This window comes from Geotrypetes seraphini, chromosome 4 (assembly GCF_902459505.1).
Source record: "Geotrypetes seraphini chromosome 4, aGeoSer1.1, whole genome shotgun sequence".
Classification (NCBI taxonomy): domain Eukaryota; kingdom Metazoa; phylum Chordata; class Amphibia; order Gymnophiona; family Dermophiidae; genus Geotrypetes; species Geotrypetes seraphini.
In genome coordinates this window covers 167,649,773-167,664,974 of record NC_047087.1, presented here as the reverse complement: position 1 = coordinate 167,664,974, position 15,202 = coordinate 167,649,773, and the positions used below count along the sequence as shown (strand labels likewise).

Here is a 15,202-nt window from a genome sequence, read left to right as displayed (position 1 = left end):
CACCTCACAAGCAGTCTTGCTTGAAGAAAACTCAAAGTTTCGAGTCGCCCGCACCGCGCATGCTCGAGTGCCTTCCCGCCCAGACCAGGGCGAATCTCCTCAGTTCAGATAGCTAGCAGAGAAGCCAACCCAGGGGAGGTGGGTGGGACGTGAGAATAGCTGCCTGCTGTCCCTGGATAACAACTGTTACGGTAAGTAACATTGCTTTATCCCAGGACAAGCAGGCAGGTATTCTCACTAATGAGTGACCTCCAAGCTAACCGTAGTGGGATGGTGGGAGAGTTGGCAACTTAGGAGAATAAATTTTGTAATATTGTTGGCCAAACTGTCCATCCCGTCTGGAGAGAGTATCCAGGCAATAGTGAGAAGTGAAAGTATGAACCGAGGACCAAGTGGCAGCTTTACAAATCTCCTCAATTGGTGTCGATCTGAGGAAAGCTACAGAAGCTGCCATAGCTCTGACCTTATGGGCTGTGATTTTTTTTGTCAAGGGGCAATCCAGCCTGGGCATAGCAGAATGAGATGCAAGCCGCCATCCAATTGGAGATGGTGCGCTTGGAAACAGGGCGTCCCAACTTGTTCGGATCGAAGGAGATGAAAAGTTGAGGAGCAGTTCTATGAGGTTTGGTGCGTTCTAGGTAGAAAGCCAAAGCACGCTTACAGTCCAGAGTATGAAGAGCAGATTCTCCAAAATGAGAGTGTGGCTTCGGAAAGAACACTGGCAGAACGATGGATTGGTTAAGATGAAATTCCGAGACAACTTTTGGGAGAAATTTCGGATGGGTGCGGAGAACCACCTTTGTCACGATGGAAGACTGTAAAAGGTGGGTCCGTGACCAAGGCTTGGAGCTCACTGACTCGTTGAGCAGAAGTGAGGCCAATGAGAAACACCACTTTCCAAGTGAGATACTTCAGGTGAGCCTTGTGAAAAGGTTCAAATGGAGGTTTCATAAGCTGTGAGAGAACAACATTGAGGTCCCAAACCACTGGAGGCGGTTTGAGGGGAGGATTGACATGGAAAACTCCTTTCATGAATCTGGAAACCACAGGATGAGCAGAGAGAGGTTTCCCTTGAAGAGGCTGATGGAAAGCAGCAATTGCACTGAGGTGGACTCGTATGGAGGAAGATGAGGCCAGACTGAGACAGGTGCAAAAGGTAGTCCAAAACTGAAGACAAGGAGGAATGTTGAGGCTCCTGGCGCTGAGAAACACACCAAACAGAGAATCTATTTCATATTTGGTGGTAGCATAGTCTGGTAGCAGGCTTCCTTGAAGCTTCCAAGACATCCCTCACAGGTTGGAAAAACTGTAGAGGGGTTACGTTGAGAGGAACCAAGCTGTCAGTTGTAGAGACTGCAGGTTGGGATGAAGTAGAGATCCCCGATGCTGTGTAAACAGAGATGGAAAAACTGGTAGAGGGTATGGCTCCCTGCTGCTGAGTTGAAGTAGAAGGGAGTACCAAGGTTGTCTGGGCCACCATGGGGCAATCAGGATCATGGTGGCATGGTCTGACTTCAGCTTGACCAGAGTCTTTTGAATGAGAGGAAAAGGAGGAAACGCATATAGAAAGCGATTCGTCCAGTTCAGGAGGAATGCATCTGCCTCGAGGCGCTGAGGGGTGTAGATCCTGGAGCAGAAGTGAGGCAGTTTGAAGTTGTGGGGGGCTGCAAAGAGGTCTATCTGAGGAGTTCCCCACAGGGAGAAGATGTGATGAAGGGGCGTGGAGTTGAGGGTCCACTCGTGGGGTTGTAGAAGACGGCTCAAGTTATCTGCTAAGGCATTGTCCGACCCCTGAATGTAGACCGCTCTGAGGAAGGTGTTGTTGCGAGTCGCCCAATCCCACACTTTCAGAGCTTTCTGGCAGAGGGAGGCCGATCCTGTGCCTCCCTGCTTGTTCACATAGTAGATGGCGACCTGGTTGTCTGTGCGAATGAAGACAACCTGGTCGCGAAGGAGATGTTGAAAGGTCTGGAGAGCGTTGAAGATTGCCCTGAGTTCTAGGAGATTGATGTGGCACTGGCGGTTCGTGCTGGTCCAGTGACCCTGGGTGCGGAGGCCGTCCAGATGAGCCCCCCCAGCATAAGCTGACGAGTACGACTACCTCTCCTTGTGGAGAATGGAGGAGCTTGAAGAATGAAGTCAGCCATCTGAAGCACAGGATCCGGGAACTGGAGGGACGCTACACCTCAGAAGACCCTTTCCAGACATCCGAACACCCTATGAGAGAGAGGTGCATCGAGGAACAGGTCAGGGAACTCGAGAAGTTCATCGAGGAAGCCTACAGGAGAGTGGAAGAACAGGAACACGAACAGCACAGGAACGAGGAGGATGAACTAAACAAAGGACAAGAACCATCTGACACCAAGGCAGAAAAATCCCATGGAGGAAACTCGCAAGAAGAAGAGGCAAGATCCTACCAGCGCTTTGAGGGAGAAGTAACGAAAAGCACCATGGACACTGATCTGCGACCACAGCGGAGGCTGAAAAAGGGGAAATCTGCAATCCTGGTGGGAGACTTGATCCTAAGACAAGTGGACAGTCACATAGCGGGAGGAAGAGAGGAAAGGCTGGTGACCTGTCTCCCAGGAGCAAGGACTAAGGACATCGCCGACAGAATTGATAGGATCCTGGAAGGAGCAGAAACGGAGGAGATGGCAGTGATAGTCCACGTCGGAACAAACGATGTCACCAGGAGAGACTACAACAGGAATGCACTCAAGATCTTGGGAAGGAAGCTAAAGATAAGGACACAGAGGATTGCGTTCTCGGAGATCCTACCAGTACCGAGGGCTGATGTGAAGAGGCAGACGGAACTACAATCAATTAATGCGTGGATGAGGAGATGGTGCGAAGAGGAGGGTTTCCTCTTCGTGAGAAACTGGACATCGTTTTGGGGCAACAACAAGCTATTCAGGAGAGATGGACTACACCTGAGCACAGCAGGAACTAGACTACTAGCAAACAACGTCGGGAAATGAATAGAACAAGCTTTAAACTAAGAAGAAGGGGAAAGCCGACAGTCGACCAGGCGTCGATGATTCGGAAGACAGTATCCCGAAAGGATACTGGGTGGGGAATGTGCTGGGAAGACACCAAAGACACACAACAGGCGATGAAAGACCGACAGAGCCAAACGAATCAAGAGGAGGTTAGGAAGAGTCTACTGCAAGGGGAAGACGAAAAGAAACAGAAGGAAGGGAAGGAGCTTAAGGAGGAAAACAAGAACGTATCACAAGGGGAAAACATAAGAGACATTAAACAGGAGTCTGCAGGACAGGAAGGGGACGGTGCGAATAACAAATCACAAGGGAAAGTAACAAAAAAACAAAAATATCAAGACTTAAATTGTATGTACACTAACGCAAGAAGCCTGAAGAACAAAATGGGTGAACTAGAAATCATTGCCAAAGATGAGAACCTGGACGTCATAGCAATCACGGAAACATGGTGGAATGAAAAAAACAAATGAGACATAGTACTACCAGGATACAAGCTCTACCGAAGAGACAGGACGCATCAAAAAGGGAGAGGAGTAGCACTTTATATAAAGGATACCATTCACTCAACCGGAGTGGATGCAGCAGTGACAAAGGACCAACCGGAATCAATATGGGTTAAAATACCAGGAAGAAAGGGAACCGAGATAAAGATGAGACTGTACTATCGCCCACCTGGACAAACAGAAGCAATGGATGAAGAACTGAGGGCTGAATTGAGACGAGAATGTAAAAACGCAAACACCATAATTATGGGAGATTTCAACTATCCCGGGATAGACTGGAGCCATGGAGCCTCAAGATGTTAAAGGGAAATGGAGTTCCTGGAGGCAGTACGGGACTGTTTCTTGGAGCAGCTTGTCAAGGAACCAACAAGAGGGACAGCTATACTGGATTTAATCCTCAGCGGGTTGAAAGGACCTACCCTAGAAGTGAAAGTAGTAGGACCATTGGGAAACAGTGATCACAACAAGATCCGATTCAAAGTGGAAATAGAAATGCCAAAGGGGAAGAGAACCATTGTAACAGCGTTTAACTTCAAGAAAGGGAACTATGACGCTATGAGGCAAATGGTAAGGAGAAAACTCAAGAACGGCTCCAGGAAAACACAGACGGTGGAGCAAGCCTGGACCTTATTCAAGGACACAGTAAACGAGGCGCAAAACCTATATATACCCAGATTTAGAAAAGGGAGCAAAAAGAATCAAAGAAAAGACCCAGCATGGATAACCAATGAGGTTAAGAAGGTGATAGGAAACAAGAAAAATCATTCAAGAAGTGTAAAAATGATAAAACTGAGGAAAACTGGAAAGAGCACAGGAAACATCAAAAAGAATGTCACCGTGTGGTCAGAACAGCGAAAAGAGAGTACGAGGAGAGACTTGCCAAGGAGGCACGAAATTTTCAACCATTCTTTCGATATGTGAAAGGAAAACAACCGGCAAGGGAGGAAGGGTGGATGAGGGAGGCAGAACCCCTGGATGAGGGAGGCAGAAAAGGAGTGGTAAAGGAGGAAAAGGAGGTAGCAGACAGATTAAACACGTTCTTCTCGTCAGTCTTCACAAAAGAGGACAGAACCAACGTGCCAGAACCGGAAAAAACCTTCAAGGGGGTTCAAGAGGAAAAATTATTATCAATAGAGGTGAGCCTCGAAGACGTACTCAAACGGATAGATAGACTAAAAACTGACAAATCGCCGGGACCTGATGGAATCCACCCGAGAATATTGAAGGAGCTCAGAGACGAAATAGCGGAGTTACTACAGAAGATTTGCAACCTATCCTTGAAAACAGGGGTAGTCCCAGAGGACTGGAGGATAGCGAATGTTACGCCTATCTTCAAAAAGGGATCCAGAGGTGACCCGGGGAACTACAGACCGGTGAGTTTGACCTCAGTCCCGGGGAAGATAGTTGAATCATTAATCAAAAACAGCATAAATGAGCATATAGAAAGAAATAATCTGATGAGAACCAGCCAGCATGGTTTCTCTAAAGGGAGATCCTGCCAAACGAGCCTACTGCACTTCTTCGAGGGGATTAACGAACAATTGGACAAAGATGACCCCATAGACATCATATATCTGGACTTTCAAAAAGCCTTCGACAAGGTACCCCATAAGCGCCTGCTAAGGAAACTGTGGAATCATGGGGTGGAAGGGGAAGTGCAATTGGTTGGCGGACAGGAAGCAGAGGGTAGGAGTAAAAGGACACTACTCTGACTGGGAAGCAGTCGCAAGCGGTGTCCCTCAGGGGTCAGTGCTGGGACCACTGCTGTTCAATATATTCATTAATGACCTGGAAGTGGGGACGAAGTGCGAAGTTATAAAATTTGCGGACGACACAAAACTCTCCAGTAGGGTTAGAACTGTTGAAGAATGTAAAGAACTACAAAGGGACTTGAACAAACTGAGTGAATGGGTAAATAAATGGCAAATGTGCTTCAATGTAGAGAAATGCAAAGTCTTGCACATAGGGAAAGGAAACCCGATGTTCAGCTACAATATGGGGGGGATGGTATTGGGGAGGAGCAACCTAGAAAGGGACTTGGGGGTCTTAGTGGACCAATCATTTAAGTCGGGAGCACAATGCGCAGCGGCCTCCAAAAAGGCGAACAGAATGTTGGGAATTATTAAAAAAGGAATCACTACCAGAACCAAAGAAGTTATCCTGCCGCTTTATCGGGCGATGGTACGCCCGCATCTGGAATACTGCGTTCAATACTGGTCGCCGTACCTTAAGAAGAATATGGCGACACTCGAGAGGGTCCAGAGAAGAGCAACAAAGATGATAAGGGGCATGGAAGGCCTCTCATATGCTGAGAGGCTGGAGAAACTGGGGCTCTTTTCCCTGGAAAAACGAAGACTTAGAGGGGACACGATAGAAACTTACAAGATCATAAAGGGTATAGAGAAGGTAGAGAGGGGCAGTTTCTTCAGACTGGCGGGGGAAACAAAAACAAGAGGGCATGCAAGAGAATTGAAGGGAGACAGATTCAGAACAAATGCTAGGAAGTTCTTCTTCACTCAGAGGGTGGTGGATACCTGGAATGCGCTTCCGGAAGAGATGGTAGATCAGACTATGATTTTGGGTTTCAAAAAGGGGTTGGACATGTTCTTGAAGGAAAAGGGGATTGAGGGGTATAGTTAGAGGGGTACTATAAAGGATAAAATGTCTTAAGTAAAGGATCACTACAGGTCACGGACCTGGGGGGCCGCCGCGAGTGCGGACTGCTGAGCACGATGGACCTACAGTCTGACTCGGCAGAGGCGATGCTTATGTTCTTATGAGTCGGTCGTGAGGACTTTCTGATGGCGGGGGGTTTGGAACAACAAGCCTCTGGAGAGATTGGAGGATAGCATCCACCAGCGAAAAGACTGTTGCAGAGCAGGAGTGACCTGGATGTGTTGAGTCAAAGGGTCGGACGTCTGGAACCACTGAGACACCAAGGTCCACTGAGGCGTCCTGAGGTGAAGTCTGGCAAACGGAGTCACATGTACTGTAGGCCTAGCAGGACCATCATGTCTCGCGGAGATGGAAGGGCAAGAGGACACTGAATGGCAGAGGTGAAGAAGAGCCTCCATGAATGGGGGAGGGAGGAACACTCGGAGTTGGGTAGTATCCAGGATCGCCCCGATGAAGGGGAGAGTCTGGGAGGGCTGTAAGTGGGATTATGGGAAGTAAGTGGGATTTTGGGAAGTTTATCTCGAATCCCAGATGTTGTAATAACCAAATTGTCTTCTGGGTCGCGAGGGCGACTCCCTGAGACGTGGAATCCTTGATGAGCCAGTCGTCCAGGTAAGGAAACTACCTGGAGACCGTGATTCCTGAGTGCTGCGGCTACCACTACCAGGCACTTAATGAAGACTCTGGGGGACGAGACCAGGCCGAAGGGAAGCACTCGGTATTGAAGATGAAGATGTCCCACCCGGAATCTGAAGAATTGGCGTGAGGCCGGATAAATGGGGATGTGAGTGTAGGCCTCCTTCAGATCCAGAGAGCATAACCAGTCGTTCTGCTCGATGAGGGGATACAGGGATGCCAAGGTCAACATGCGAAACTTTTCTTTGACCAGAAACTTGTTGAGCACCCTGAGGTCCAAAATGGGTTGCAGATCGCCAGTCTTCTTCGGAACAAGGAAGTACCGGGAGTAAAACCCCTTGTTCTGTTGGTCCCGAGGGACCGGTTCGACAGCTCCAAGCTGCAGCAAGGCCTGGGCTTCCTGAAGAAGAAGGGTGGTCTGCGTCAAGTTGGAAGGATACTCTCTTGGAGGATGTTCCGGAGGAACCTGGTGGAATTGAAGGGAGTATCCCTCCTTGACGATGGAGAGGACCAAGAGGTCGGTGGTGATAGTCGTCCATCGATGGAAAAAATGGTGGAGGCGACCTCCGATAGGTGGAGTTGGTGAAAAAGGTAGAACGACAGAGGTTATGCTCTCTTTGAGACAGTCAAAAGGGCTGAGGAGCCTTAGGAACAGCAGATGGTTGAGGCTTTTGCTGATGTTTCTGCGGGTGCTGCCTCTTCACAGGCTGCCGGATGGGGAGAGCCTGTTTCGGGGGGTAACGCCGCTGGTAGATCAGCGGCGGGCATGATTGACGAGGAGGAGCAGGCCTGGGCTTCGGACGCAGGATGGACTGGAATGACTTCTCATGGTCCGAGAGCTTCTTGGTTACTGCCTCGATGGACTCATCAAAGAGGTCGGTGCCAGCGCATGGAACATTGGCAAGCCTATCCTGGAGGTTGGGGTCTATGTCGATTGTCCTCAGCCATGCCAGCCGGCGCATAGCCACCGAACATGCTGTGGCCCGAGCCGCGAGCTCGAAGGCGTCGGAGGAGGACTGCATAAGCTGCACCCGGAGCTGGGATAACGAAGCCAGTGCCTCCTGGTACTCGAATTGTGGTCTAGTATCCACGTAGGGCATGAACTTCTGGAGTACGGACAAAAGGAACTCCAAATATGTTGTGAAGTGGAAGTTGTAATTCAGGACTATCGAGGCCATCATGGAGTTCTGGTAAACTCTCCTGCCGAACCGGTCCATGGTCTTTCCCTCTCTACCAGGTGGGACGGAGGCGTAGACCTGGGAGGGATGGGACCGCTTCAGTGAGGACTCCACTAGCAGGGATTGGTGGGAGAGCTGAGAGCCATCGAACCCTTTACGATGAACAGTGCGGTATCTGGTGTCCAACTTACCTGGCACCGCAGAGATCGAATAAAGTGTCTCGAGGCACCGTGCAAAGGTTTGGTCTAATAGCTTGTGTAAGGGAAGCTTTAGGGACTCCGCCGGTGGTTGAGGGAGGTGCATAGTCTCCAGGTATTCTTTCGAGAATTTGGACCCCGTATCCAGGGGGATGTCCATGTCATCAGCCATCTGTCGAAGGAACGAGGAGGACAGTTGGTCGGCCGTTGCAGGGCCTCGAGACGGGCTCGAAGAGGTCGAGGCCTCTGGATCCATTGGGGACAGGGTTCGAGACGGTAAGAGAGATCCCATTGTGTCCTCGAGATCCTATTGTGTCCTCGAGATCCCATTGTGTCCGGCATCGGTGGAGGAGTAGTGGTCGGTGGTGAATACTCCAGGTATGCTTGCTTCCGATGAGGCGAGGCCTGCCTAGACGAGTGCCTCTTGGAGTGCCTCGATCGGTGATGCGGACTGTGTCGAGAGGTCGGCCTCGATGGGCGAGGTTAGTAAGTCTTCGTTGAGGCCCCCAGGTAGTGGATGGGGCTGGAAGCAGTTGATCGAAGCAGGTGTGGTTGCCGTAAAGGCTCGAACCCCGTCGGGGTGATCGGTTCCAACGGAGGCACTCGCAAAGACTCTGCTCCTTGCATCAAGTGAATCGGCTCCAATGGAGGCATGGGCAAAAACTCTGCTTCTTGCGATGCATGCATTGTTGCCAGACCAGACACTCGCAGAGACTCTGCTCCCTGTTGAGAGTGTGTTCCCCGCTGAGGCACTGGAGGGGGCTCGACCTCGCGGGAGGCCTCCACGTGCCCAGGCTGGATTTGGGAAAGAAGCTGAGGCCCTATCGTGGTAAAGAGCTCGATGAATTGCTTCTGTAATATGGTCTGGAACGAGGCCGGCAAGGATGGATCCGCATCTGAAATGGGACCACCTGCGCGGGCCTCGCGCTCCCTCGGAGCAGTGTGTGAGTGCTTGGACTTTGAGGCCTTGGGCACTTTCAACACTACTGGGGGAATGGGCTGCTGAGCTACCTGACCTGAGGTTGAGGAAGGCATCGCAGCAGGCGCCGGAGTCTGAGCCGAGACGAACGAGGCGGGCTTGATGAGACTCGGCGCTGCAGAGGTGGTAGGCTGTGGAGTTGCGGATGATGTTGAAGGCGAAGGTCCCTTCGTGGTCGACGGCTCCGTTGAGGATTCCATGAACAGCGATTCCCACAAAATGCAACGGCGCTTGAAAGCACGTGCGGTGAGTGTGGAGCAAGGCCGGCACGATTTCGGAAGATGTTCAGGCCCGAGACACCGAACACAGCGTCGATGAGGGTCCGTTAGCGAAATTGTGCGCTGGCACTTGTCACACTTTTTAAAACCGGTGATAGGCCGGGACATAGGCCAAAAAAGCTCCGCCACGACGAAAATCAGCGATTAAGATCAAATAAAACCAAAACCGCGGACTTAGAAGGCACAAGTGAAGAAAACTTTGCACAGAGAGTCGAAGACAGACTTCTCGGCTCCGCGGAAAAGTAAGAACTGAGGAGACGCGCCCTGGTCTGGGCTGGAAGGCACTCGCGCATGCACGGTGCGGGCGAGTCGAAACTTCGAGTTTTCTTCAAACATAAGAACATAAGCAATGCTTCTGCCGGGTCAGACCTGAGGTCCATCGTGCCCAGCAGTCCGCTCACGCGGCGGCCCAACAGGTCCAGGACCTGTGCAGTAATCCTCTATCTATACCCCTCTATCCCCTTTTCCAACAGGAAATTGTCCAATCCTTTCTTAAACCCCAGTACCGTACTCTGCCCTATTACGTCCTCTGGAAGCGCATTCCAGGTATCCACCACCCGCTGAGTAAAGAAAAACTTCCTAGCATTTGTTTTGAATCTATCCCCTTCCAATTTTTCCGAATGCCCTCTTGTTCTTTTATGTTTTGAAAATTTGAAGAATCTATCTCTCTCTACTTTCTCTATGCCCTTCATGATCTTGTAGGTTTCTATCATGTCTCCTCTGAGTCTCCGCTTTTCCAAGGAGAAGAGCTCCAGCCTCTCCAATCTTTCAGTGTATGAAAGGTTTTCCATGCCCTTAATCATTTGTGTCGCTCTCCTCTGGACCCTCTCAAGTATTGCCATATCCTTCTTAAGGTACGGTGACCAATACTGAACACAGTACTCCAGGTGCGGGCGCACCATTGCCCGATACAACGGCAGGATGAATTCTTTTGTTCTGGTCGTAATACCATTTTTAATAATACCCAACATTCTGTTTGCCTTCTTCGCGGCTGCTGCGCATTGCGCCATTGACTTCATTGTTGTATCCACCAGCGCTTAGCTGGAGGTCTCAAAGAGGTAGGCAAACCTGGGGTTACGGATTGCGGAGGCAGAGGCTCTGGTGGCTTCTTAGGGATGGCACCTGAAAAAGAGGCAGGAAACTTACCCACAGGAGTGGACTTTGAGGAAGGAGTCGACAAGGCCTTCAAGATCAAAGACCCTGAGGTCTTCGAGGTCGAGGCCGGCACCGGGGCGGAGGGCGAGGTCTTCAAGGCCGAGGTAGCCCCCGAGGTCAAGGTCTTCGAGACCGAAGTCATTGCCAAGGTCGAGGCCGAGGCCTTATCAGGTTTCATGACTGCGAAGAGCTGAAGAAACCAGTCACAACGGCGGTGAAAAGCTCGAGGCTGAAAGGTCAGACAACGAACACAATCCTCAGGTCGATGACTGCCTCCCAAACAAACCATACACCGACTCTGAGGGTCGGTGATGGAAATCATCCGGCCGCACTGATAACAACGTTTGAACCCGGTTAAAGGCCGGGACATAGAAAAAATTAAGTCCGTACCGCAGGAAGGGGAAGGATTGGGCCTAGGCCCAAAGCCCCCGTACCCGACGGCAGACGAGACGAAACAAAAGGAAAATATTTTTTTTATTTTTTTTATTTAAAGAAAAACCGATAGCAAACACACATGAATCAAAAAATCCAGCCGCGGTGAAGAGAAGGCACAACGCTGCAGAGCTAAGAGGAACAGGTCTTTTCGGCTCCGCAGAAAACGTTGAACTGAGGATCCTCACAGGAGATGCGCCCCCTAGTCGGGCGGGAAGGCACGCGCGCATGCGCAGTGCAGCACTCAGAAGCTCTTAGAAAGATCTTCAAGCAAGTCTGCTTTCGAGGCTGTCCGCTGCGGGGCTCCGTCAGTGATGTCATCCATGTGTGAGAATATGCTGCCTGCTTGTCCTGGGATAAGACAATATCACCCCCTTTTTCATGCTGGTCATTGCTCTTCTTGTGGACCAAAGCATACTTGTGGAGGCAGTCCAGAGGAAGGCCACTAAAATGGTTGGTGGTCTTTGTCAAAAGGCTTATGGGGACAGACTTAAAGATCTCAACATGTATATTTTTGATTAAAGGCAGAAGGGAGATATGATAGAGACGTTTAAATACCTATGTGGCATAAATGCACATGAGGCGAGTCTCTTTCATTTGAAAGGAAGCTCCGGAATGAGAGGGCATAGAATGAAGTTAAGAGGTGATAGGCTAAGGAGTAAATCCACAAAGTACTTTTTTTTTTTTTATAGAAAGGGTGGTAGATGCATGGAACAGTCTCCTAGTAGAGGTGCTGGAGACAAAGACTGACTGAATTTCAGAAAGCGTGTTACAGGCATGTGGGATCTTTTAGGGAGAGAAGATAGTGGATGTTGTGAATGAGAAGACTGGATTAGCCATTTGGCCTTTATCTGCCATCATGTTTCAATGTTTCTGCCTTTACCTTTTCTACCTGTTTGACAACCTCATGCTCTTCTTTCAAGCACAGAAATACTTCACCCCTACACCAGTGTTTCTCAACTCGGTCCTGGAGTAACCCCTTGCCAGTCAGGCTTTAAGGATATCCACAATGAATATGAATATGAATAAAGAAATTTGCATATAATGGAGACAGTGTATACAAATCAAGTTTATGCATATCCATTGTGGATATCCTGAAAACTTGACTAGCATGGGGGAATTTAGGACTGAGTTGAGAAACACTGCCCTACACTATCTCAAATGCGTGATCTTGTGTTTGTTTTTAGTATTAAGTCCTATCTTTCAAATTCTAGACCAGGGCTATCCAATTCCAGTCCTCGAGATCTACTGGCAGGCCAGGTTTTCAGGATATCCACAATGAATATGCATGAGAGAGATTGGTATGCAAATCTCTCTCATGCATGTTCATTGTGGATATCCTGAAAACCTGGCCTGCCAGATCTCGAGGACCGGAATTGGGCAGCCCTGTTCTAGACCATTACTCAAGTTTTGCTAGATCCTTCCTATTATTCTTCACATCTTCTATGCTATCTATCCCAATGCATTTTTTCATATCATCTGCAAAGTGGCAGACTTTACCTACTAGAATATCGCTTACAAAAATGTTAAAGACTGAGATCAAGGACTGATTACTGCAGCGAATCACTGGTAATGTCCTTATTCTCAGAGTGATTTTTTTCCCTCAGTATCTTTCACTCAACCAGTTATAACCCAAAATTACAACAGTATTGTACTGATACTTATCTAATAAGGCAACCTATTAAAAAAAAAAAAAAAGCAATGGCTGGCTTACCTGTATGAGTATTCAGATGGTTTCTCAGCAATGTGACTGTCCTGAAAGCTCTACCACATAAATGGCATTTGTGTGGCCTTTCGTCAGTATGGCTCTTCATGTGACGATCCAAGTTAGAACGCCGTGGACATGTGTAACTGCAGAGCTCACACTGGAATGTCTTCTTCACACCTGTCAATGAAAGTCATGGAACTTTTCACAACATATATTACAGCTTCAACATATAGTTGCATTACTCTTTTTACCAGATGCAGTGGTGAAATTTAGTCATACCTGTTCATTTCCTTTCCTTTAGTCCTGTTGCACTATTCTGATAATTGGGTTGTATCCTCTTCCAACCAGCAGATGGAGGTTGAGAAGCCAACTTTCCCCAGTGACATTAATAGTAAAAGGGCTGGTGTTCTGTATAAAAAACTTCAGTATGGAATATCCTGTAAACCACACCATGTCCCATCAACCACAGCACTATAATAAATTCCATAACCAGAAACTTCTATGAAGTTAATAAAGTTAGAAAATAAAACACCCCTAGAGAGAAAGGCAAAGAACTCAGTGAATCCTGTGAACCAATTATTCTAGAGAGGGTCTCAGGATGGTGCAAGTAGGACTAAAAGAAAGGAGATTGAGAAATTAATAGGTATGACTAAGGGTCACTCAATGAAACTGCAGAGAAATAATTTTAAAACGAACAGGAGGAAATATTTTTTCACTCAGAGAATAGTTAAGATCTGGAATGCGTTGCCAGAGGTTGTGGTACAAGTGGACAGCGTAGCTGGTTTTAAGAAAGGTTTGGACAACTTCCTGGAGGAAAAGTCCATAGTCTGTTATTAAGACATGGGTAAAGCCTCTGCTTGTCCTGGGTCGGTAGCATGGAATAATGCTACTCCTTGGGTTTTGGCCAGGTACTAGTGGTCTGCATTGGCCACCGTGAGAACAGGCTTGTGGGCTTGATGGACCATTGGTCTGACTCAGTAAGGCTATTCTTATGTTCTTTACCTTCTTTATCATCCAGCTGCACCATCCTGGGCAGGAAAACATAAGGTCCTCCTGAATCACAGCTCTGCTAAAGTTTGACTGGGCTCCAGGTAGCATATTCAATTTGTAACACTTTGCAAAGGAAGGCAACGATAACCAAGTCCTTGCCCTGCAGATATCCTCGGGCGAGATCCTATACCTAAGATGTTACTTAAGCACAAGTTGAGTACGCTTGCAGCCCAGAAGGCACTCAATTTGTTCCTGCATTTATAAATTGCCTCAGTGGCTGCTTTTATCCAATACACAATAGAAGCCTTGAGTGTTACGCAGTCCTTTTGGGAGCCACAGAAAAGGCCAAATGAATGATCAGAGAGCAAAAAACTGTTCATATCCTACCAACATCTAAGCATAGTTCTACATAGACATTCAGTTTACGGAGCTTTCTAGCTCTCGAGTATGAACTCTGATCCACAAAAATAGGGCAAGCAGACCTCCTGGTTCACATGGAAATGAGAGATCACCTTTGCAAAGAAGATGGGGACAGTTCAAAGGGAAAAGGGGATAGAATTCAATATACCACCTTTCTTTATGATCAGTGGTTTACATTTTATATACAGGTTCTTGTTTTATACCTGGGGCAATGGAGGATTATGTGCCCTCCCAGAGCCACAAGTAGCTGCAGTAGGAATCAAACCCAGCTCCACTGGATTAACCATTAGGCTTTCTTCATAGACAAGGTCCTCTAGGAAGGAGAGATAAGGATCCTAACAGGAAAGGGTCTGAAGTTTTAAAACCCTTTTGGCTGAAGCAATTATCACCAAAAAGATCAATCAGGGTAAGATCCTTGAGTGAGGCCGCCTTCAGAGGCTCAAGAGAGCTCCCAAAAGTTCAGTACTAAATTCAGATCTAGTAAGAGGCAGACAAATTGGTGTCTGCAGGTGAAAGACATTAAAAAGGTCTCAAAATGATATTGTTTCCAAAATGGATTTATGTGATGCAAAATTTTCCTTTGTACGTGACTAATAAGGATCTGGGGCTGCCAGTGGGGGGTTTGGCATTGCCGGATTTGAGAAGATATAATATTGCCTGTCTCCTTTGCCATCTGGTCGATTGGATCAAGAATTCTCAATACTAAACCTGTTTCTCTTGAACAGCAGTTGAAGGTGAGGTTGGCCTTTAGGAAAACAAATTTTACAATATTGCTTGGCCGAAGTGCCCATCCCATCTGGAATAAGATTCCAGACAGTAATGAGAAGTTAAAATATGAACCAAGGACCAAGTAGCAGCTTTACAGATCTCATCAATAGGGGTGGAGCAGAGAAAAGCTACTGAAGCTGCCATAGCCCGAACTTTATGAGCTGTGACACGATTCCCCAGTTGTAGCCCAGCCTGAGTATAATAGAACGAGATGCATGCAGCCAACCAATTGGAAATCATTCTCTTGGAAACAGGATGCCCCAACTTGTTAGGATCAAAGAGA

General features: G+C 48.2%; 1 protein-coding gene across 4 annotated transcripts in view; it reads right to left on the bottom strand.

Moving 5' to 3' along the window:
* The window catches only part of CTCF (CCCTC-binding factor), a 336,042-nt gene that overhangs the window by 237,675 nt on the left and 83,165 nt on the right, over positions 1–15,202 (bottom strand). For all 4 annotated transcript variants that reach the window (XM_033940988.1, XM_033940989.1, XM_033940990.1 and 1 more), the window contains exon 3: positions 12,748–12,918. In XM_033940988.1, coding sequence (XP_033796879.1) covers positions 12,748–12,918 — 171 coding nt within the window. The remainder of the gene's footprint in view (positions 1–12,747; positions 12,919–15,202) is intronic.